Source organism: Falco punctatus (genome assembly GCF_963210335.1).
Source record: "Falco punctatus genome assembly, chromosome: Z".
NCBI classification, from domain to species: Eukaryota; Metazoa; Chordata; class Aves; order Falconiformes; family Falconidae; genus Falco; species Falco punctatus.
This window is the reverse complement of record NC_137586.1, coordinates 25,260,717-25,275,152: the sequence shown is the minus strand read 5'-3', so window position 1 is coordinate 25,275,152 and position 14,436 is coordinate 25,260,717. Positions and strand designations below refer to the sequence as shown.

At 43.8% G+C, this 14,436-nt stretch overlaps 1 protein-coding gene across 6 annotated transcripts; it reads right to left on the bottom strand.

The window, feature by feature from the left end:
* Window positions 1-2,445: 2,445 nt before the first annotated feature.
* Window positions 2,446-13,424, bottom strand: MTX3 (metaxin 3). 6 transcript variants are annotated; one of them, XM_080370892.1, is made up of 9 exons: window positions 13,222-13,423; window positions 12,589-12,658; window positions 11,205-11,281; window positions 9,612-9,704; window positions 8,359-8,541; window positions 8,136-8,212; window positions 7,108-7,265; window positions 6,603-6,691; window positions 2,446-5,191 (listed from the first exon to the last, which is right to left on the bottom strand). In XM_080370892.1, the coding sequence occupies exons 1-9, from the start codon at window positions 13,300-13,302 to the stop codon at window positions 5,117-5,119; spliced, it is 903 nt and encodes a 300-aa protein (XP_080227018.1). In that variant the 5' UTR covers window positions 13,303-13,423; the 3' UTR covers window positions 2,446-5,116. The 6 variants fall into 6 exon arrangements, 5 of the variants coding, with proteins under 5 accessions (XP_080227018.1, XP_080227017.1, XP_080227019.1 ...); XM_080370891.1 differs by having other exon boundaries at window positions 2,446-5,165; window positions 13,222-13,421; XR_013924692.1 differs by having other exon boundaries at window positions 5,053-5,191; window positions 5,309-6,691; window positions 13,222-13,424.
* Between the last annotated feature and the right edge of the window lie 1,012 nt (window positions 13,425-14,436).

Here is a 14,436-nt window from a genome sequence, read left to right as displayed (position 1 = left end):
GCTTCTGCCCTTGATACTCAGACCAGGACATGGGGTCCTAAAAGAGCATTAAGCCCCACATCACCACCAACCCTGCATGGCTGGGTCTCACACAGATGCAGAACGGCAGTGCTGCCAAGAGGCCTGTATGCCAGGCATCATGTGGGCACATGCCTGGCAAAAGGCTGGACCACGTGAGCAGCCTCTCACCCAGAAACCTGCCTGTGCCCAGCCACTTCTCACCTTCCCCGGCACAGACTGTCACTCCCAAACTCTGCAGGCAAAGCTGCCCCATGGGTGTTCCCTCACCTGCTTCAGGAGAAAAATGCTTCATGAGCTGCAGCTGCTTAATGATGCTGCTCAGCAGGCACACAGCTGGCAGCTCCCGACAACATAGGCCAGAGCACTCACCGTGGCTAAAATGGCCAGACAAGACAGGTGGAGGAGAGTAGCCTTCCCACTGGCACAGTTAGGGCTAAATGAGGACAGTGGCCAGATGCTGACTGGAAGCTCTGGGCTGTGTGCTTTGGTATTCGACCAGCTCAGCCCCCTGCGTGGCTCTTTAATACCACCTGCTGCACTGAAGGGCCTGATCCCGTATCAGCGCTTAGCAAGCGCATCACCTCATGGGCGTTGGTTAGCACCAAGTGGGATTATGGAGCATTTTGCTGAATCAGGCTAACCACTAACAGCAGACTAAAACGATTTGTGAACCTGGGCATTTGCACTGTGAAACAGTACATTTTTTTATGCAGTGTCTTCTTAAGTCAACAGCCTTAAGTACCTTAGGGATTGGACAACTTGTTGCCAACAGCACAGACCAGTCAGATTTGAGCTACAGTGTAGTTTGTCAGGCTAACATAAAAACCTGGTCTGCCTTTCTTTAAGGAAAGAAAAAAAAAAAAAAAAAAGCACTATGAATGGTTCCTACTGCAATGCCAAGAATAATATCGAGAGGAAATGTACTCAAGTGAGTCTGGAAACCATTTTACCCAGGAATCAAATATAATTGGGTGTTTTTCTTAATGGAGTGCTAAGCTACATTAGCAAAAGTGATGTGCCTTCACCAACATGTAAGCATATATAAAAGCCTGTTTTCAGAGGAGGGAAAAGCCATTTTTAAAGCTATCTTGGAAATGTTAAATAGACCACATTTGTAGCAATTAATTCGTAGCATTTTTCATCTTATTTCTTCCAGAATGTATGTGTTCCTAGAACCAGCTGACAGAAAGACACAAAATAGCCCTAAAGATACCTACACACACCCTTTCACCACAAGGGGTGTTAAATTTGCAAGCTGCTGGAGCAGTTCACCCCTGACAGCGAGCAGCCTCCTCCACACGGGGAAGCGCGGCAGGCTGGATGAGTTGCTCTAGAGGTAGTAACCTGCTCACAGCCACCACCTTCCAGCAGGAGGGCAGGCAGGAGCAAGCTCACCAGCTGCCCTGGTAGCAGCAAGACGACAGAATCCCAGGGGTATATCCTGCACCTGCACATTGCAGCCACGCGCACAAGAAGCCCACTATTTCGAGACTACAGAGAGCTGCAGCGCGTGCGGCAGCCCCCCGCTCTGCACAGGCACCAGGCTGCATACAGCGGTTTCACAGCCCCACCACTGCTGCTTGGCCAGAAGGGCTGACCACTTGTGTTTGCAGCCCACCGGCAACCTTAGGCACTGGAGGAAAAGCCAATCGCTGTGGCAGGTTTCCACGCTGTAGCTGAGGTAGGTAGCTTAAGGCTTCCTGTACGTTCAGCAGACACATTTTCAGGATTCAACTCACTTTGCTATTTTAGGTATCTACTTTAAGGAGATGAATCACACCTAGCTCCCACCTTTCTCCACTAGGCAGAGAAGCAGCTTTGACTACTTCAGATGCAGAGAGCTACAGTTATTCAAACTGATCCCACCCTGGGCGTTATTAACTGCCCAGCTCCAAAACTCAGGCACATAAAATGCACCGGTAAAAGAATGGGCAAGTCTGAGTTGTCAGGCCAGAGATGACATCTTCCACATAAAGGAGTCTGGTTTTGAATTCACCTTGGACAAGAACAAGGAAGCGTATGGCTATGCAGCCTCACTGGTGTGCATGACTGCAGACAGTGTTTGCTGTGATCTCTAGTCCCGTTGTCCTCTGCCGTCCAGTGAATGAAGTTACTTGGCCATCAGTTTGTTAAAATTTTGCTGTCAGACAGCGCAAGGCTCGTGTCTATTAAGATTAGAAAACCTGTGCTTCCCCACTCCCTCCTTCCCAAAAGCAGTTGTGGTGAAAGAAAGGATTAATACTGAAGAGCTGTGACTAGAATTTAAAATCTGACCTCATGGGTAGGCTAAGTTGTTCCAGTTTCTTGTTCTAGCAATCAGCCATTTTTTTTTTCTTTTTTATGGCCAAAATAAACATTTTCACAAAGAAAAAGAAAAATGTTCAAAAAACCTGACATAACTTCCATAAAAAACACTACCAAAACTCCACTAAAAATCCAAAATTTTAATCTTGCAACAACCACCTTTTTACAAAGAGATTTGAAAGACTGAGTGTACATTTTCACAAAAGCAACAAACTAAGGCATATTCTCCATAGCTGTGTTTATGAATTAAAAACTTTGAGAAGTCATGTGACACTATCTCATTTAAACCTTGTCAAGATACAGTCAATAAAAATTTTAAAATGTTTGACTTACTTTTACATGTAGTTGACTGTTGGTTTACACAATTACCAAGAGTATGAGCTAGATTAATTTCAAATCACTGAAACAAATACTCTGGTAAAAGCATGAAGCTTAAACATTATTTTAAAGTACTCATTAGAAATGCAAAATTTCAATTATAATTAAGAAATGCTAAAGACACTACATTCCTTATATATCAAGCCTGAATGTATCTTTTTTGTACAGTATGCACATAATTGTCTTTATAAATACGAAATAATTTATCTATAAATATCTCAAACATGACTAGTAGCTGAAGGGAAGCTGAAAAACTATTTCAATTTGGCCTGAAAAATTTAAAAAACATAACAGTCATCCCATACATACAGAACTCTGATAGCTCTATCCCAAGTGCTGCCATTTTGGCCAATATCCTTTGACTCATTCTCTTCACACCCACTCATGAAGCACCTGCCAGTACATTGCCAGTAAAGAATTATGGCATCTCTCCTGTAATGGAATAGTCTCTAGAACTAGCAAGGCTGCTGCTAGAGAAAACTTAATGAGACATAAGTACCTTAATTAAACAGAAGAAATATGTGCTGTAATGTGTTACAGTTAGCGGAGATAAAAGAACTCTTGAACTAGACTGTCAAACAACAAAAATACGGATGTTCTTTATTTAAGTTTTTTAATGAACTCTAGTGTTTATAAAAAATAAGACAAAACTATTACGAGACATCTGTGACAAATTCCAAAGCCTACATCAGCTTTCTTATAAGCCCCCTAATCGGTTCCTTTAAATCCAGAGCCACAGTACGTTTGTTAGTCAAGTCTCTTGTCCTGACAGGAGCTCATCAAACCTCTCCATCTCACGACCAGCCTTTTGTGATTTTGACTTAACGGTTTCATGGCATGTGATACTGTCCTGTGCACAGGTTCAGCCTGTTTAACACAGGACTCATACCAAGTACATGTTAAATGTCAGTATGGTACATCATTGTACTCCCCACAGCACACACACTTTTCAACAACCCTCCTTGAAGTACAACACAAGTTTTCAAAAATACAGCCTTAAAACACAAAACCAAAAAGTGTTAATAGAAGTAAAATTTTAAAAAAGTTTTAACTTCTTCTCATTGCTTTTCATTCCTCAGCTGCCATGAATCACAGAATTGTCAACGTCGGATGGGACTCTGGAGATTATCTAGTCCAACCAGCTGCTAAAGTAGTTCTCCTAGAGTGGGTTGCACAGAATCGCATCCAGGCAGATTTTGAATGTCTCCAGAGAAGGATGCTCTGCAACCTCTCTGGGCAGCCTGTTCCAGTGCTCGGTCACCCTCACAGTAAAGAAGTTCTTCCTTATATTTAGATGGAACTTCCTGTGTTGCAGTTTGTGCCCGCTGCCCCTTGTCCTGTTGCTGGGCTCTGCTGAAAAAAGCCTGGCCCCAGCCTCTTGACACTCACCCTTAAGATATTTGGAAAGATCCAATTTTCTCCAGGCTAAACAGGCCCAACTCCCCCAGCCTTTCCTCATAAGGGGAGATGCTCCAGCCCCCTCACCATCTCTGTAGCCCTTGCTGGACCCTCTCCAGTAGTTCCCTGTCTCTCTTCAACTGGGAAGCCCACCACCGGCCTCACCAGGGCAGAGCAGAGGGGAGGATCACCTCCCTCGACCTGCTGGCCACGCTCCTCCTGATCCCCCCAGGATCCCACTGGCCGCCTGGGCCACAGGGCACACTGCTGGCTCATGGGCACCTTGCTGTGCTCCAGCACTCCCAGGCCCTTCTCCGCAGAGCTGCCTTCCAGCAGGTCAGCCCCAGCCTGTGCTGGTGCGTGGGGTTGTCCCTCCCCAGGTGCAGGACCCTACACTTGCCTCTGCTGAACTTCATCAGGTTCCTCTCTGCCCAATTCTCTGGCCTGTCCAGGTCTCACTGAACGGCAGCAAAGCCTATTGGGTATCAAGGAAGGGCAACATTTCATTCTTTTCCTAGTCTTTTCACCAATTTTGCAACTGGACTTTGTAATTTTCAGACAGACACAAGAGCACACCCACTCACATGTTGTAACATGATTACAGCAAAATCAAAAGCCACAAAATAAAATAATGGTGAGCATTCCATAAGTGGAATTTTAACTTTTGGTCAACATTTCTGCTAGGCTAAAGGCAAAATATGCTATATAAAATCACTTTAACAACTGCAGAAAAAAGCCTCTTGTTTAATTTAGCCTCAGCTTCATGTGTGGTCAGCCTGAACTATGCAATTTCCTAAAAGAACAAGTATATAGTAGATTGTAAAGCTAAATTTCTTCCCTACTTGTATTCATTAGCAGCTTCTCCCCTTGCAAAACAACATTCATGTGAAAAAATTTACTGTGGCACTCAGAACAGTTGAAGGCAAACACATGTGTACGAGCAACAAAAGCTGTCAAGGTGACAAACGATTCAATGGACTGCTTTCTTCGCCACCTGCAGCAAGCTTGAGTGTTGTTAGCTTTCGAGGGGGGTGCTGAGGACTCTTACGAAGGTTGTCGTCCATCTGCAGAGAAATAATGAGAGCCGAATCTGGCAAACAGTAGAATATAGATTATACAATTAGTCTATCTGTCAAGGCTGCCATCATTAATGCTGATTTGTGGTGGTTTGGGGAAGGGGGGGGGCAGGGGGGGCAGTATTTTTTACCCTGTTATTTCAGTCCCAGCCAAAACTGATACTTTGGTTCCTTTCCACTCCTGAACACTTTTTCCACTCCTAAATACATGCTTGTGTTAGAGCTGCTATTCATTCCATTAGCATATGTTACGTCAAACCCAGGGCAAACAGATGTGCTACTCCTCAATCGTTTCACCAAGATTGCTAAAGAAAGCAACACTGGACCTTCTTCTAAGAGGTCAAAGTTTCAATTTGGTATAATAGCCAAATGCTGCTAGAAAGCATATAAGAAGTCAAACTGCTAACATCAATGGATGCTTTTGCATGTTCATTCAGCAACTTGCAAGAACAAACCTTTTTCAAATTAAGAATGTTCTGGAGGCACTGGGTGAATTCAGGATAGTTACAGATTTCAAAAAGTATTTAATAAAGAACTTGTAAGCCCTTTTCAAAGACAGGTTAAAATTAAGCTCTGAATATAAATATTTTATATTTTCATAGCAAATCAATCTAATACTCTGTGCATAATGTGCTATCAAAGAGTCTAGTTACTACTACTACAGCCTCTCCAGAGGCTGTCTAGTCCATCCCATTTCCTCAAGGTAGGACCAGCTTTACCTAAATCATGCCTGACAAATATATGTGTAACCCATTCTTTAAAACTTCCACAGCCACCCTTCAAAACCACAAAGAGGAGATACAATCAATACATAATGCTACAAAAGCTGATCATAGTCAATGATCTATTTCATACACTGATCTTTTTTTCAGGAAGAAATGCCTTCCAACCTTCAGGTTAAAAGTCCTCTGTCTGCATCAGAAGACTAATTCTCCCCAAGTGTTTTTCACACAGGTTGATAGGTGCTGAATGAGTGCTTTAGAAACAAAAAAATACAAAGAAATAAAAGCTAGATGTAGAACAAGCAGGACAAAGTGTGACTGTAGGTTAGGGACTACAGCATTCAGCTGGGAACAAGGAGAGCTGGCAATCAGTCTTAACTTGCAAGACCATTTCCGAGTTTTGATCAAAACATTTGCCTCCTCTTTTGCTGAAATGTACACTTGCAGAAAGACACCCTTCTTTTGTTGATATGTGTGCTTGCAAGACAATGTTCTTTGGATTGTAATAAAAATACTTTTAAAGTACAAGGCTTCATTAATTATTCCTTTCAAACGACATATTCTTCCTGCCTCTTACACAAAGTAACTCTCTAGAAAAAAGCAATTAAAGTGTCCATTGTACAGTTGCAGTTGACATGCAAGAATATCTGTGAACAAGTAACCACAACGAAGCAGGAAAATTAGAGACTGAAGCAAAAGTAACCTTTTCAATCAAGTTGGATTCTTTATTTACAAGCTGTGTGAGTTTCTGCAGATTAGCATCTGCTGTATCCTGTCCAGCCGGAGAATGGCCTGGAGAGTGAAGGCAGAAAGATGAAGAGTGAAAAGGTATTTACAAAAGCTTTGAAACCCTTAAAAAATAAACCCACATTGGAGAAAAAGTTCATGCGCTATTTTTATCTGAAGAAGAATTTAAGTGGAAAAGCCATTCCATGTGAAAAAACCACAAGTACTAAGCATGAGCCATAGCACAGATACAGGTGCATTTTGCCAATGCCTGACAAAGTTTAAAACTGAGTATTAACCCTTGCTTTTAATTTTCAGTCCCTTCTGCACAACTCTGGAAGTTTCTCTACCTCATTTCCCCACAGAAGCTCTAGCATAAACTATGTAAAATCCAATTCTGCCTTGGTTCACAGGTGGAATCCTGGAGTCCTAATTCAAACAAGACTACACATGACAAAAAGGGGAAAAGAAACACAGCTTACCTAAGACAGTTAACCTGAAGTAGCAAGTCAAAATATCATCACAGAATCGACACAGATTGGGAAGCTGCTTCAAATGCTCTTGTAATTGTACTCTGGGGAAGCACACTTTATAAATTGGTGCAAGGAAACCAAACACAAAGGCATCCAAGGTGGTAGGACTGAAAAGAGTGACAAAACAAAAGCGACTGAGGTAAGACGTTAAGACCTCTACAACTAAACCATTTTCTGTATATGTCAAACATAACTCAGGACAGCAGACAGTCAGCTCTTCTGGTATTCTATCTTTTCATATCAATCTGGTAAATGCTTTGTACAGATTGATTTCAATGCCTCTGAACAAGAGACATGCTGGCAAGCTGAAACAGTAACTTCAGCATTCAAAGGCAGCCATGCTGTCATGTACACTGACAAACAAGCCACTCTGAAACACATTTCTGACACCACAAAAGCCAAGCTGTATACCAGGGGACCAGGCTCCTCTCTCATGAAGTGGTCCAACTTCAGTGGCTGAAGAAACAGATCATCCTTTTTAAGCCCTGTGGGTGCTTTGCTGTTGGCAGTACCTGCTTCCTGCTCTGTGCACATACCACAGGAAGAGGAGTATTCCTGGACCAACATCCTCCTCCCATGAAGGTAGTGGTAACACCTCAGGCTTAAAGCATTTCTTCTACGTATGAGCACAGGAGGTGACATTCACTGGCTAGAAAAGCATTCTCTAGCGCTACACTAATTCATCAGGCACCCCACATTTTCTTAGCAGCTGTGGGCAGCATCCACTTGTCTGTGGAAAACACAACGTAAGGAAGACATCACATTGCCTTAGTCTAAAGATCTCATTTGTGCCCTGTTTGCTCATTCAGATTTATCTGAAAAGCACAAGTGTGAGACATGAAACTACTGTGCAGCACTTTTAACCTGCTCTGGCAGGTTAGAAAAAAATTTAAAATTAAGTGTAAAGTGTTCACAGAGTCATGTGGCATCTGTTTTATCAGTCATTAAAAAAAAAAATAAAAAGAAGTCACACTCACGTATCCCCAAAGAAAAACTGAGATGTTCCCAATCTCTTCGACAGGAGATTTAGGCACTCCTTGGCATCCCTGTATATCTGATAAGACACAAGACTGTCTGAGAGCCCTAGGTGTAGCAAAGCTAGTAGCACAGCATTGTTCATTGTCTGACAGTGTGCTAGGCTGTTTCAGTTCTTGCCTTCAACAGCATCAACTTACAAATTCTTTACTACAGAACACACACCTGTGCTTCTACTTCAGTGAGACTGTAGAGTGGAGGCCCTCCTCTGGTCAGCAAGATCCTGTTCAGCGCTTCCCTGGACATCCTTCCAGGCAGATACAAACTCAGTGGGAAGGCAATCCTTGAAGCAAACCATGGCTTTGTCACACTGCAGTAATTTTCAGCCTCAACCCAAAAAGTGTGCAGCTGTATCAACACAAGGGAAAATATGACTGGAATTTAAGTAAGAATAGCATGTATCTCTTAAAAGTTTGATGCGTATGATCTCCGTCAGAGAAGCAGAAGCACCAGGAATTACTGTAATTTAAGGCAATCAGGCTCCATAAAGGATTATACTAACCCTTTGACAGTAGGAGTGTATAATTAAGGTAACAGCTACCTTCCACCCAAAGAAAACCAAGAAAGATAATACATAGACCCATACACATGTGCCTAAAATTATATACATGCTCATGTTTATATATGTATATACATACACACACTCATACACACACACCGTACATAGAAAATATATGACAAAAAAGTGGCAGACTTACAGGATCAGGTTGAACTCTCTAGAATTTTTCTATTTTGGTTTATATCAATCTTCAAATAAAAGATACGATGAAATAATGAATTTGAAACCTAGGGGGTCAGCTGAAGCTGACCTATGATAGTCAGCTAGCCTATGATACCATCTCATCTGAGTACTTTTTCCTGTGCAAACTGAAGGCAAAGTCATTTAGCAGATCCAATGTCTGGGGATTTTTATACCTCTAACGTACTTAGACTAAACTGGTGAGGGCTTGCGGCCTTGTGCTACTTAGAACTGAAAAATGAAACTACTGATGGATATCTTAATTTCTCAAAAGTTCTAAATGAACAGTTCAAAAGGCTTCCACAGTTGCGCACCACACATCAGACATAGCACATCTTACTCAAAGCTTTTTCAAAAGAGTCAAATGAAACAAAAAACCAGCTACAATAAGCTTTTTCAGGATACTGTTTCCTAAAAAAGGATTAAAAAACCCAACATTCACAGGTGCCCTTTTAAAATGTGTTTCATAAATTCATTACTATTACTTCACACCTCACAAACACGCACTTCTTTCCTTTTCAAAAGCTGCTAGGCAGTATTTCCAAAATTGCACTAACAAAGCCAATACATTCCAGCCAGGACTACAGCTGACAGACTTCAATGTCTCTCATGCTGGGCACCTCTTGTAGCATTCCCTTCCAAAAATTCTGACCATTGTGAAGTATTTCTCAGTATTTACCAGAGCAGGAAGCAGCTTCTCTTCAAGTAGTGCAATATATGCCAGTGTATCAGCTCCTTGTTTTGCAGACAATTCATAATCAGCATTATATTTCTATGAATTAAAAAAAAAAACAACAAACAAAAACCAAAACATGACAACATACTACAAACAGTGTTCCACAGAACTTTCCAGAAAGATCACCAACGCAACCTAAAGTTGCTTCAAACTAAACAGCTATCAGGTTAGTACTGTAACAACACTTTTTAGGACAGAAAGCACATGCTCACTAGAATTTCTTTACTTCTTCAGTCCAGCCATGTCAAACCTCCTTGCATCTCTCTTTTTCCACCTTCCCATTCCTAGATTTTTGGGTCCTCGTATTTTCAAAATAACTCATGTTTTCTTCCCATTGCTTTCCAAGCAAGTGTCCAGAGATACAGTGGCAATTTTTCAGTACTTGGGGATGTAGCAAACCCCTGGCAAGTCCCCATCTTTATTTTTGAAGAAGCATCTGGCATTTAAGCTGCTGTAAGCATTAAAAAAGGCAAGCCATCCCACTTTTTGCTTTTAATAACCATTCTAAAAGCTCAGAAACTGGATGCTAACAACATAAGAGACCAAATGTACAGCTACCTAAATTAATGCAGTTACAGCTGACTGAGCTTTTAATTCTGACACAGGATCCTTTTAAGGTATCCTTTTTTGGGGGGCAGAGGAGATTCACTTCATTAATTTAGAAACAAAGGCTCAGTGCTGACCCTTAAACATCTGAAAAACAAGCGTATTATTGTTATACTTTAACTCAAAGAGGGTTTTTCTTCACCAACATTATGAAACTTCTGAAATTTAAAACAACTGTCTAAAATCCCATCTCAAGTGCACAGTTGTAAGATCCTGTTTTTCTCCCCCTAAAGATTCAAAGTTTCAATAAACCTTCTTGATTAGGCAGGAACTGAATTTCTAATGTAAAAGCAGAATAGTGGGCTGGAGGACCATCTTAGAAATAAAAGATGATGATGCCATGTTTCACTAGACATTTTTATTCTTTGTAAATAAAACATTAAAGAGATCTGCAAAAGACAAGCAAGAGTTGACTATGCAGTAATATGACGAGCACCAAGAAATGCTTGCAGACATTTTTATGCTACAAGCTACAGAAAACCTGCATATGTTAAAAACACTGTATGTATTATCCTTCAAAAAAGAGCACTTGGAGACAGTTACCTATTAAAGCAGATAAAACCACAGACTTCCCAAACACTGATATCCTAGGTCTCCAAAGCCGTAACAATTTTAACATAATGATGTTAAAAGTGTTATAATTACAAGCAAAGGTGCTCAGTGAAAAACTGCTCAATTAAGACCAGTTAGTTGTCCTTTTCAATGAACAGTTTTCTTGTGCCTATTTTTAAATCTTCCACATAACTAACAATCAAATTTTCAAACAGTAATCTGTTACCCACCATTCTGCAATTCTCTGGCATACATGAAAAACAGGGAAACACCGGGTCTGAACTGAGTTCCAGATTTTCAGAAGCCTGTATCAATGTATATGGGGACATGCTGAGTCACTACAAGGCAGAGAAAACCAATCTTCTGAAAGAGCCCCACCTGTTTTCTTAAGAAGTTTAGTATTTTTGCTGGCTGAGAAATAACAATGTCTTCTGATATCAGGACTGGTACATCTCCTAGAAGGCATAAATAATAAAGTCAACAATTTATATGAATGAAAACTAACATAACTAGAAAGCAATCAGTCACTGCATCCACTTTCCCTTTTCTCCATAGCATGCTCTGATCTTCCTAAACATATACACATAAAATAAGCTTCACATAGCAGTGGAGTTCCACTACACTCACAAATATGTTTAGTGTATTGTGGCCTTCACTGACAGCAATACATAGAATCAGGCCCACATCAAATCAGACTGAAGGCAACGTTTTCTGCTAGATATCTGATACTTCGAGAACCAGCCTATTTGTCTGGATTTCCCATGTTCATCTTAAGAAAAAAATTCCAATCCAGTCCAACTGCCCTCCCAACCCATTCACCTCAGGGCCTCTCCTTTCTTGTACTCTAATTTTTCCCAGCCCTTCCCCTCTAAATCCATTTTAACCACCTGTTTCCCCTAGCCTTGCTACAACCACTGCCCAAGCTACCACTGCATAACCATCAACTTTTCCAGCACCAAGTATGTCACTTCTGCCTAACATGATTGTGCTGCTAAATACGATTAAAGTATCGATTATCAGCAACACTTACTATTTCAAATTTATTCTTTTTTTTTTTTTTAATGGATTTAATGTATTTTGGCTATAACAAGTCAGGGAACTTTTGGCAAGTACACCCTGCTAGTTTTGGTACTTTCTGCTAACAGAAAACAATAGACTGAAAAATAAAGAGTCAAAGGTGCAACTTCTGCATGGATACAGTAATGCCTAAGCTGACGATGTGTATGTGTCAATGACAGAGTACTTTAACAATGCAGTGATTTTACCTCTCGGGAACACACCAAGACAGTAACTTAAATGCCAAGCAAACAAGTAAGAATAAGCAGAAGTATCCAACATGAAGCAGTCCTCTGTGATACGTTAGTTTCAACTTCTCTGGCAACTAAGCTGTTAGTCACCTTTTCCGAGTGCGAAACACTTAGATTTATTTTCACTAGGCCATCACTTTAAGACTGCCTGACAGAAACGAGGTCTGTATTGGCACCAGTGCTTTGTCAACTCTCTGCTGCTTCAGCCATACACATTTAAATGAAGTATCTTTTGAGACACCTTATTTATGCCCTCCATTATTTTACTCCCACAAATTCATCACACTTAATCCTGTACAGTCATTCCCTGATGTACTGTGAAAGCAGGTAGCCTTCATTGGGCTGGTTACACTCATGGACATAAAACCAAAGCAAACCCAGGAAAAATGCAGAAACTGGAACCTTAATTTATAACGTGGCTATGATTAAAAGAACAAAAACCGCAACGATGGTACCTTTCGGAGCTCTCCAAGAGTTATTTATAGTATTCACTGTCAGGGGAGCACCAGAAAATTTTGCGTAAGCCTGCAATAAAGATTGTGGGGAAACAAATCCAGCCGCTGCATAAGTGGAAGACGGCACTTTTAGAAGTTTCAAGCAGCTGCGGGCACTGAAGATGGACTAAAAGCAAACGCGCCTACCGCGCGTTGGCCTTCAGTCGCTCTCTGGTGCCCTGCTGCGCTCCCGGGCAGCGCCGCCCGCTCAGGCCGCGGCCAGGCAGCTCCGGGAAGGCGCGACGCCCTCGGGCAGGGCCGCAGCCGGGCCCGGCCCCGCGGGGACGGAGGCAGCGGCCCGCGGCGAGGCGGCTCCCTCGGGGGCAAGCGCCGGGGGCCGCCCCGCCCCGCCAGGCCGCGCCGCGGGCCCCGCCGCCGCGGCCCCCCTCGCCCGGCCCAGCGCGGCGGCTGCGGCCGGCCCCTCGTCCTGCACAGCCCGGCCTCGGGGCGGCGAGGGCGGGTGCGCCCTGCGGCGGCGGCGCCTCGCCTGCAGGGGGAAGAGCCCGCGGCCAGCCGCGCAAGCAAGCCCCGGGGCGCCGTCCCGCCGTCCCTTCCTCCCTCCCTCCCGGGGCGGCGGTGGCCGCCGGCCGTTACCATGACGGTTAGCGACTCCGGGTGCAGGGACGGCAGTCCCCAATCGCCTCCCCAGCAGCTCAGCTCCATGGGGGCTGCCATCTTGTCCGCCGCCCGCGCCGGCCCGGGAAGCGCGGCGCCGCTGTCCCTCGCACGGCGGCGCCCGAGCGCCCCCGGCCGGGCCGCGGGGAGGCAGAAGGCGGCGGGGGCGTGCGCGCCTGAGGGCACCGGCGCGGGGGCGGGCCCTGCCCCGGGCACCGGCGCCGAGGCCGGAGGGCCGCGGGCTGGGGAAGGGCCGTCGCGGCCCGGAGCTGCCGCCCCGTGAGGAAACGCCGCCCGGCCTGAGGCGCCGCCGCTTTGCTCGTGGCACACGGCAGCGTAACGCCTCGCTGCACCCTGCTCCCAGCCGTGACTTTCGACAGGAGAATAAAATGCGGCTTTCGACCAAACGTGAGGCTCAGTCGTCGGCAATTTGTCCTTAAAAATAAGGAACTCTGATCATATGGTACCGGTTTTGTCCAGGTTATAATAACAGCCTATTCAGCGGTTGGGGTTTTTTTACTGTGGATTTTTAAAGGCATTGAGTTGTCAGCCGTTTCATTTCAGTGTTCGTGCAGACATGCCACTGCACGCCTAAGTACTATGTCAAGTAAAATGTTTCCATCCTTCCCACACAAGGCAAAAATATCACACGCTGACTTCAAAAAAACCCTGCACTGACCACCCTTACTCAGGTCCTCCATGCGCAAAGGGATGAGGAAAGCTTCATCTGTCCCGTCCCGTTCCTGCCCCCGCCCCCACCATCCCCACTTTAAGGTCTCCATGAAATTTGTGGCAGAAAGTGTCACAATAAAAACCTATGACACTGATCTGAGATCGTTCTGCTCTGTTTAGAAGGAGCATGGGAGAAGCAGCACGTATTCATACTTCTCAGAAAAATGAACAACTGGCAAAGTTTGCATAGGAGTTTTTTGTGTTTTATTTTGTTGTTTATTTGGGTTTTTTTAAATGGCTGCATTACATTTCTGCCTGTGAGAAGGTATTTAAGGTACATGTTCTTAAGGACACCTTTCTTCTCTTCCTCCATACTGGGAACAGCTAACCTACAGCCAGTCTGTCGACGTCCTTCACTTTGACCTGCTCATTGAGATGTGCGGAGGCAAGGGTGGCTCCTAACAGCTGTGGTCCCAAACATCGCTTTCTGTGAGAAGGATGAGCCAGCTTATGGCTTTTCCT